Source organism: Coregonus lavaretus (assembly GCF_964263955.1).
Source record: "Coregonus lavaretus genome assembly, contig: HAP1_SCAFFOLD_249, whole genome shotgun sequence".
In the NCBI taxonomy this organism is placed as follows: Eukaryota; Metazoa; Chordata; class Actinopteri; order Salmoniformes; family Salmonidae; genus Coregonus; species Coregonus lavaretus.
Genome location: NW_028166200.1, coordinates 100171 through 110563, shown reverse-complemented (window position 1 = coordinate 110563; position 10393 = coordinate 100171). Strand labels below are relative to the sequence as shown.

The window sequence follows — 10393 nt, the reverse complement described above, 5'->3', positions numbered from 1 at the left end:
ATATATATTATATTATTATTATACATGGGATAGTATAAAAGTAATCCTTCTACCCCCCCCCCCCCAAAAAAAATATATATATATAAAAATAAAAATAATAATAATAATAATAATAATAAAAACATAAAATAAAAAACAAAATATATATATAAAACAAACGAAAATAAAAAATCTACTCAAAAAAATTAAAAAATAATAATACAAAAATAATACCACAAAAAAATAATACAAAATAATAATAATTGTAAAGTGGTTGTCCCACTGGCTATCATAAGGTGAATGCACCAATTTATAAGTCGCTCTGGATAAGAGCGTCTGCTAAATGACGTAAATGTTAAAAATATTCGGAAGAATGACAAGTGCTGATTTCTCCCCATGGTTCTGGTTTTGAGGCTTGGGCAGGCTGCAGTTCATCTGTCTAATCCCCTGCAAGCATAAATACATTTAATGTATATTCCTGTTTGATATGCATGCATATAATTAAATTGGACATGTTTTCCTTTGTAATATGACAGTGTTTGTTTTGTATCCAATGCATTCAGCTTACATTAGGATGAAGCAATGGAGCAATACATTTGTTTCCATCTGTCCAATAGTATTTCTCATCCACTTTCACCTAATTCTAGTCATTCATGATATTGTTTGACTATTTTGGGAGGTGATGATTTACAGTCGACTCCTGATAAGAGCTCAAATACATTTTTACCTTACCAAATTATTAGATGGCCTGCAAAAAAAATACATTTACGCACTGAAAAAATGAGCGTGGACCAGAATGAGGCGCTCTCCTCTCTATATATATAGTTCCTGCACTGAGGAATACCATCTTCAGAGAATGTTGTGATAATTTATCTGCAGATAATCGATGACTGGAGCTCAAAAAGAAACAGTAACAGTAAACAAACCATGGAGCCAAATTAAAGTTTCTTTCACATTCTTTATTTTGACAGGAAGTCAGTGCTGAGACAGGTCTCTTTTCCAGGGGAACCCCGTATACTACCAAACTACACATTAAATAAACTTACTTATACACTACAATACATGAAAAACAAAACACAATCATAAAAAATTTATAAAAAATACATTATTCAGTAACAAGGTCAAATGCCCCAGAAACAGCAAATCCTCAAATTTTTAAGCACATTGTAGATCATTCCAAACGCAAGGCGCAAGGAAACCAAAGGCTGATTTAGCTAATTCCCTAGACACCAAAGGAGTCTCCAGAGTTAACCAGCCCTGTGAACGGGTTTGGTACTTTGTCATTTTAAAATCTGAACAGTTTGTGGAGTTAACAAAAAGAGAATAATTGTGTGATCAACGTGACTACATAGAGGTAATAAAAGTGCCTCCTGTCATAAAATGAAGGGCACTATGAAAAACGTTATCCAGGTGTTTAAGAGTAGAGGAAGCTGACCTTTGATAAAACAGTACCACCATAATCAAGAACAGCTAGAAAGGCTGACTGCAAAATATGCGATTCGGTTTCTGACCTTCACAAAAAAGAGCTGTTAACTATTGTGCTTAAACTCCGTTTGTAACTGAATTTATAAAACGATGCCACTCGCGCAATTAAGAAATAAATAAGGAGTAAAGAAATAAAGTGGTGGAAAAAGTATCCAAACGTCATTCTTGAGTAAAAGTAAAAGATACATTAATAGAAAATGACTCAAGTAAAAGTGACCCAGTAAAATACTACTTCAGTAAATGTCTAAAAGTATTTGGTTTTAAATATACTGAAGTATCAAAAGTAAAAGTATTAATGTAATGCGTACTTGTGTGTGGCAGGGGAAATGTATGGAGTAAAAAGTACATTATTTGGCAAAGTTACAGGATAGAGCACCTGGTGATTTTGGCAGGGAAGTTACAATGCCCCTCTTTGGCACAGTGAGAGGTCATCGTGACCCCAGAGACAAATCTTAGCACCTGAGAAGACCCTGATCAGAATATCCCTTCAGCAACTCCCTACGCGTGACCTCTGCCGCAACCCAGGCAATTCAAAACAGTCTCCCTCTTTCCAACTCAGCCAGGCTTTGATTGCTTCTGTACGCAATAACTGGTGCTTTTACTAGTAAAGTGCATTGTCCCTGTCAAATAAATGAATAAATCAGCACATATTACTGACTACCTAAGCGACACCAAAGATGGCGGATGCAACAACAAATGCTGACGACATAGTGCTATATATGGAGCGGTAGGCAGACTAGTGGTTAAGCGCATGGGGCCAGTAACCAAAAGGTTGCTGGTTCCAATCCCTGAGCCACCTAGGTGAAAAATCTGTCGGTGCCCTTGAGCAAGGCACTTAACCCTAGTCGCTCTGGATATGAGCTTCTGCTAAATGACTAACATGTAAATATAGCGATGCATAGTTCTATATAGTCATAGCCAAGCATGGTCCTTGGTAGCGCATGTAACTCCAGGATAGTGGGTTTGATTCCTGGGGCCGTCCATACAGGTCTGCTAAATGGCATATAATACTATTATTATAAATTAGATCTTTTACAATCTTTTAAACCTTTGACAGACTGGGTTCACTGGCCTCATCTTCCTCATTCTTCGTCGTCTCCTTGTTCATCTTCATTAAGGGTTCTGCATTACTGACGTCCAACGCTCCTGTTTAAATGGATGAGAGACAGGACTAGAACAGAACCGTCTAACACGTCACATGAACACAGTCAACTAAGTATGTGTTTCACATCCCTGGACTGGTGAAATCTACTATGTAGTCAAGTCCTCTGTTCAACCTCTTGACCATGTAGACCAGTGGTCACCAACCTTTTCTGAGTCAAGATCACTTTGAGTGAAAAAGCAAGCCGAGATCTACCCCTCAGATTCTCTTTTAAACATGACTGAAAAAACATAAGCAACATTAACCAATTAAAAACTGTTCTGTAGCAATGAGGTTTGTACAGTAGGCTAGAAGTCCAATACATTATCACTGCATATTGGCTATGCTTGGATTTCCCTGCCAATCTTGTTCTTCTCAGACCACTTAGAAATTACATTTTTATAAATGTGTTATATGATCACACTGATAATAGATCATTTGTTGTATTATTTGTGAGGCACAGCTAAGTGAGAATAATAATTAGCTTTTTTTTTTACTGAACTGATGACCTTCATCTGATGGTCAGTCTGAGGGGAGGGAGAGAGCAGTGGTGAGGCTGACTGATGACCTGTATCTGATGGTCAGTCTGAGGGGAGGGAGAGAGCAGTGGTGAGGCTGACTGATGACCTGTATCTGATGGTCAGTCTGAGGGGAGGGAGAGAGCAGCGGTAAGGCTGCCTCTCACCCGACTCACTGTCCCTCCACCCTCCTTCCCTCTGCTGAGAAAAGGACAGTCGTCCAGCTGATGGCAAAACTCAAGTCACACTAAATGTTGACAGTGCTGAATAACAACAAACATGAACTTAAACGTTTTTGAAATCTCACAGCATCAACTTTGCTGTATTCGTTGAGTCTCTCTCTAGTCATGGTTTTAAACGTTTTTGAAATCTCACAGTATCAACTTTGCTGTGCGTTAGAGGCTTTGTTTTACAGCCAATGGCTCGAAGAAACTGTGCAGACACGGTGATCTGAGCTATCTGATTGGCCAGTGGTCGGCCTATAGGAGCACTTGATTTGCTCTCTGGACCTGCCGGGTAGGCAGAGTTCTATGATGTTGTATGTTCACATGAAATGGGAACACTTTTCCTTCCCGGCACCAGGGCTGCTGAATCAAGTGGACCTACTGCAAACAGCACCAAAGACATAAAATAAATAGGAACACAAGGCTTTATCGTTGGGTTTTTTACAGAAATGTTTGGTGATCGACTAGGAATGTCTTGGAGATGGAGCAGTCAATCGCGATCGACCGGTTGGTGACCACTGATGTAGACAGACATGAATTACCTCTCTCTTTAGGTTGTTTTATATAGCGCAATTAGACCTCCACCAGCTAACACTACCACACCAGGAAGTAACTCCCATGACTTACGTTTCTCCATGCTGATGGTCAATATCCCTTTTCTTATCAACAGGTAGAGACCTCCAGCTCCAACAAGAGCTGTGACTCCAGCTGCAACAAGACCTGTCAGCCACAAGGACTGGCACTGCTTAGGAAACATTTGATCTGAAACACAGGATGTAGAATTATTACAATACCTAATGCGTATTACACATGAAATGACTTAAACAACAGGACATTTTTTACCGATCAAATATCCAAAACAGACCCTCACCTGGAATATGAACCCGTCTCTCCTTCATGTGTTTGATCTCCGGCTGTTGAACCCGACAGGTGAACGTGTTGTTGTCCGTTTTCGGGACGATGACATGGCTTGTCACAGTGTAGCAGCCTTCACGGTCTCTGGATGTCTCTGGAGGTCCAGCAGCAGGGAGGACACGTCCATGAACGTCACACCACTCCATGACAGGCTCTGGGTAGCAGCCTTCAGCCTCACAGCGCAGGACCACCTCATCACCTTTGATTCCTTCAATGGAGATTACTGGTCGAGACGCTGCACCTATAGAGATACAGAGATATACCACGGCTCTCAGCCAATCAGCATTCAGGGCTCAAACCACCTTGTTTATAATGTTATACCACGGGTATGACAATAAAATAATTACGTTGGTAACCAGTTTATAATACCAATAAGGCAACTCAGGGTTTGTGGTATATGGTCAATATCCCACGGCTAATGGCTATATCCAGGTTGCGTCGTGCATAAGAACAGACCTTAGCCGTGGTATATTGGCCATATGACACACCCCCTCGTGACTTATTGCTTAAATATAACAAGGGTTTGCTGATACTTATGGACCTTAAAATTCAAAAAGTAACTTCCAATGACTCACAGCATTGTACATTGAATTAGCTGGGGTAATCACACTATTAAGGTTAGTATGTAGGCTAACCAATCTAATACTCATCAGGCAATGGACTTGACATTGAACTCACCCTTGATTTCATGTGATCTGTCTCTTAAGGGGGATTGGGTGGTCAGCAGGTGTGTTGACTCACCAACAATGAGTTGAATGGTGGTTTTCTGGTGGTCCAACAGTGGAACGTAACAGGTGTAGTTTCCAGCATCAGAGAGTTCCACTCTGGTCAGCTTTAAACTAGCGTTGCCTTCCACTAGTTCTTCTTTAAACAGTGACGTCCTTCCCCCGAATGGTGGATTCTGGAGCAGAAAGTTATCCTTCTCATCTCTGTAAAGATGCACCTCTTTTGGTTTTAGGTCAGGTCTCTGCCATTCTACTGTCTGATACACAGCGCTAACGGTGGGTCTCAGGGTGCAAGGGAGGATGACGTCGTCACCAACTAAGGCCACAATGGGCTCAGCAGAACCAACAACCTGAACTGTCCCTGAGAGAAACAGATTACAGAGTGATATACTTTGAGACAAAGCAAGATACAGGCCTACTGAATGTTGAGCAGGTTGACATTGACTCCCACAACAGCTAAGGCAGTTTGAACCAGGAAATGGTCAATGAACACTGACTAGCATTAGACTAAGCAAGATATAATGTTGAGCAGGTTGACAGTGACTCCCACACTAAAACTATCTCATTAATAGTAGGGATCAGTTAGAATAATCGGTTTATCGATTAGTTGATCGGGGGTGTTTGAATCAATCACAGATACGGAAAAGGCTGCATTTCCCACAGACAGCTGATCTCTCTTTAGTGAGAGCTTTATACAAGGGTACCTCAGGAGCCACGTTTTAAAGGTCCAATGCAGCCGTTTTTAGCTCGTTATCAAATCATTTCTGGGTAACAATTAAGTACCTTACAGTGATTGTTTTCACTTAAAATGGTCAAAAATAAACAAAAATAGAATCTTAGCAAAGAGCAATTTCTCAAGCAAGAATGTATCTAGGACTGTCTGGTAGGGGTGTAACGATTCATCTACTACATCGATGTATCGATTTATATTCATATGATCCAACTACATCGATCTGTGCGCGGCGAGTTGGCCTTTTGGACAACATATATCGATCTAACATCGTTTTAAAATGTAATAAATCGATTGTATCGATACTAGGAAATAACCCATTGGATTTAAGCACGTCAGACTTTATATGCAGGGGTGCACATAACTGGTACGCAGATACGCAAGCGCGACAAATTACTACGCGCCTTTGCGTACTTGACCGATCTTCTCATCTAACCTTACACATGACATGTTGCTTGTCAACTACTGTCAGGGATGTCCAAAAAGCAACAGACATTAAGCAGCCTTTTTGGCGTTTCGCCACCTACAAAGAAACGCCAACTGGAGCCAGAGCCGAAGAAAATAATTTTTTCGGAAAAGTGGCTCCAAGATGTGCAGTGGCTTGAAGCTAACGATGAGCGCACTGAAATGTGGTGCAATATTTGCCGCTCAAATCCACATCTAGCAGACAAAACAGGTGCATTTTATAAAGGCTCAAAGAATTTCAACCATCCTTTATTTGACCAACATGAAAAGAGCAAGGAGCACACGAATGTGGCGCAAGCCATTGCTAAAAGCTAGCCGAGAATAAATGCATAAAGCTAAACACGCACGTCCCATGTCTTCCTATTCTGAGGATGTTCCTTTACTGAATGCTTTTTGATGGATCTGAGGACATCACAAAAACTGAGCAGGAAATAGTTTACATTGTGTCTGTGTCCAGCAACGGAGAGTTTACTTCGGACTTTATTGGACTGATTGAATTGGGTGCTGACCGAACCGCACAGGCCATAACAGACGGACTTGTGAGACTTTACGGGGCTGCTGTCAACGTAGGTATGGGTAAGTTTCATAATACCAGATGGTCTGCATGGAGGCATGAAACACTGTTAAAAATATCAAGACTATTGCCAGCCATTAAAATGCAACTGGTTACCAGGTATTTATTTCAGTCACACTGGTTGAATTTTTGGCTAAAAGGTTACTGAATCGATTTCAAGTCACTGAATCGTTTCGGATCGTATCGTTCTAAATGAACCAATATCGTCCTTGAATCGTATCGACAACCACGAATCGTGATACAAATCGAATCGTTGTTAAAACGAATCGTTACACCCCTACTGTCTGGGAGTGGACTGAGTGGGGAGGGGGAAACTGAAAACTAGCTGTTATTGGCAGAGAGGTTTGGAACTCTTTCTTATTGGTCTATTAACTAATTTACCACAAGGTGATGTCACCATGGAAGAACAAAACTCCATCCCACCAAAACAGGCTGAAATTTCAGCCAGTCTTTTCAAACAGCTATTACACTAAAAAGGGCATTATCATCATTTACACAATTTCACAGTATTATTCCAACTTCAGTGTGGAAATCAATAACAGGAAAATCACATTTTTGACTGCACTGGGCCTTTAATAGCTCTCCTGAACGGTTACCTGCAGACATTTGTTAAAAGCGGCAATCAGCCATTGAAACAATAACGAAGCCTATTTCCTGTTTCCGGTTTCGGTAAGAAACTGAAGGAGGGGACTGAAGAAATGTAACCACAAGTTAGACAGAGCTATGGGTGCAACAACTGACCATCCATGACATCAAAATGTTACACCTGCAAATCTGTGTACACGACAAGTAAACTTTAGATTTGGCCCCGGTTTCCTAGAAGTATCTTAAGGCTAAGTTTATCGTTAGAACCATAGGATCCTATCCGATGCTTTTGGGAAACCGGGCCCTGTTCCATTCTATAGATGCTGTGTATAAGAAAGTAACGTTACAACCGCAAAATCCACATTAGTACTAGCTAGCAAACGTACTTACCGCCTGTGTCACTTGATGTTGATGATATAGTGATGATGTACATTAACATTGTAGACAACCAGCAGGGCAAAGAAGTCTTCATATTGACCGGTTAAGCATCCAACGGTTAAAGACACAAGAGGCAGGATCAGGCAGGAAACATTGAAGTGACGTGACTCTACTGACCTGGTTCCCCGGGTCTGGAAACATCACGTGATACAAGCAGAACGTCACCGCCCGCCCGCCCCGCCCCTCCTCGCCCGCCCCGCCCCGCCCCGCCCGCCACGCCCCTCCTCGCCCCTCCCCTCCAATGACTGTAAATGAACAGTGTTGCCATGTGGTCTTGTCGCCAAATTGGGCTACTTTGAAAACGATGTCGAGGGTTAAAATGTATTGGTCGAGGGTTGCGGGTTTTTGGCCAATTTCTAAGTTGCACGGCGGCCGTCAAGGCATTTCTCTTAAAAATATATATTTCACTGTGACCTGCTGCTGACTGTCAGGCTGTGAGACGGGCTGTTGCTGAGGGAGGGAGGGAGGGAGGGGGGAGGGAGGGAGGGAGGGGGAGGGAGGGAGGGAGGGGGGAGGGAGGGAGGGAGGGGGGGGAGGGAGGGGGGGGGGAGGGAGGGAGGGGGAGGGAGGGGGGGAGGAGGGAGGGAGGGGGAGGGAAGGGGGGGGAGGGAGGGAGGGAGTGGTGTTGAGGTCCGGAGGGGGGTTAATTATTACCAAGCATGAGGTCCCCACATTGTAGCCTTTACATTGAATATATTCACTGATCATGTACTCTACCTTGGCAAATAAAGGTGCAGTTCAGGTATGAATGTTTGTGAGACATTATTTTTCAGTCGTATCCAATACCAGGAGTATCAAACTCCAGTCTTTGATTGATGCTGTGTCTGCATGTATGTATTACAATTATACACTTCAACAGTGTTTACCAATCCTGGTCCTGGGACATCAATGGTTACACATTGTAACTATGCAATAGACTACAAACATGATTTAACTAGTTTAAGGCTGATTTGTAATTCGTATATACAGAAACAGAGTTTTAAAAACCGTACACTACACTTCCTATGCATCATGTAATTACTCTAAAACCGGTTAATCTCACGATCTAATTTCCTTCATCTGCACTGATCTGAGGTCACTGGATAGGTGTAGTATTTCATCAAATGAGAGACTTAATTTCAATCAGTAGAGAATGTGAAAAACTTGATTGAAAGAAGTTAATTATCCAAGTGTTATAAATACATAATACATGCATTATAAATATCATAATTGTAATATTATATTTTAAATACAAGTTAAATCTGTACTTCAATGCACATCTGGTGTGCATTATAAAAACAGAGGAAGAAAGAGGAGGTGGGGAGAGAGGTGGGAGAAAGAGGAGGTGGGGAGAGAGGTGGGAGAAAGAGGAGGTGGGGAGAGAGGTGGGAGGAAGAGGAGGTGGGGAGAGAGGTGTGAGAAAGAGGAGGTGGGGAGAGAGGTGTGAGAAAGAGGAGGTGGGGAGAGAGGTGTGAGAGAGAGGAGGTGGGGAGAGAGGTGGGAGAAAGAGGAGGTGGGGAGAGAGGTGGGAGAAAGAGGAGGTGGGGAGAGAGGTGGGAGAAAGAGGAGGTGGGGAGAGAGGTGGGAGGAAGAGGAGGTGGGGAGAGAGGTGGGAGAAAGAGGAGGTGGGGAGAGAGGTGGGAGAAAGAGGAGGTGGGGAGAGAGGTGGGAGAAAGAGGAGGTGGGGAGAGAGGTGGGAGGAAGAGGAGGTGGGGAGATAGGTGGGAGAAAGAGGAGGTGGGGAGAGAGGTGGGAGAAAGAGGAGGTGGGGAGAGAGGTGGGAGAAAGAGGAGGTGGGGAGAGAGGTGGGAGGAAGAGGATGTGGGGAGAGAGGTGGGAGAAAGAGGAGGTGGGGAGAGAGGTGGGAGAAAGAGGAGGTGGGGAGAGAGGTGGGAGAAAGAGGAGGTGGGGAGAGAGGTGGGAGAAAGAGGAGGTGGGGAGAGAGGTGGGAGAAAGAGGAGGTGGGGAGAGAGGTGGGAGGAAGAGGAGGTGGGGAGAGAGGTGGGAGAAAGAGGAGGTGGGGAGAGAGGTGGGAGGAAGAGGAGGTGGGGAGAGAGGTGGGAGAAAGAGGAGGTGGGGAGAGGTGGGAGAAAGAGGAGGTGGGGAGAGAGGTGGGAGGAAGAGGAGGTGGGGAGAGAGGTGGGAGAAAGAGGAGGTGGGGAGAGAGGTGTGAGAAAGAGGAGGTGGGGAGAGAGGTGTGAGAAAGAGGAGGTGGGGAGAGAGGTGTGAGAAAGAGGAGGTGGGGAGAGAGGTGGGAGAAAGAGGAGGTGGGGAGAGAGGTGGGAGAAAGAGGAGGTGGGGAGAGAGGTGGGAGGAAGAGGAGGTGGGGAGAGAGGTGGGAGAAAGAGGAGGTGGGGAGAGAGGTGGGAGGAAGAGGAGGTGGGGAGAGAGGTGGGAGGAAGAGGAGGTGGGGAGAGAGGTGGGAGAAAGAGGAGGTGGGGAGAGAGGTGTGAGAAAGAGGAGGTGGGGAGAGAGGTGTGAGAAAGAGGAGGTGGGGAGAGAGGTGTGAGAAAGAGGAGGTGGGGAGAGAGGTGGGAGAAAGAGGAGGTGGGGAGAGAGGTGGGAGGAAGAGGAGGTGGGGAGAGAGGTGGGAGAAAGAGGAGGTGGGGAGAGAGGTGGGAGGAAGAGGAGGTGG

The 10393-nt window shown here is 44.1% G+C and overlaps 1 protein-coding gene across 2 annotated transcripts; it reads right to left on the bottom strand.

Moving 5' to 3' along the window:
- Positions 1-919: 919 nt before the first annotated feature.
- LOC311114963 (butyrophilin-like protein 1) lies at positions 920-7904 on the bottom strand. Of its 2 annotated transcripts, none has more exons than XM_084190181.1 (5): positions 7732-7904; positions 4941-5348; positions 4219-4503; positions 3975-4109; positions 920-2610 (listed from the first exon to the last, which is right to left on the bottom strand). In XM_084190181.1, exons 1-5 carry the CDS (start codon positions 7811-7813, stop codon positions 2507-2509), a joined length of 1014 nt encoding a protein of 337 aa, XP_084046307.1. In that variant the 5' UTR covers positions 7814-7904; the 3' UTR covers positions 920-2506. The 2 variants fall into 2 exon arrangements, with proteins under 2 accessions (XP_084046307.1, XP_084046308.1); XM_084190182.1 differs by having other exon boundaries at positions 5004-5348; positions 7732-7844.
- Between the last annotated feature and the right edge of the window lie 2489 nt (positions 7905-10393).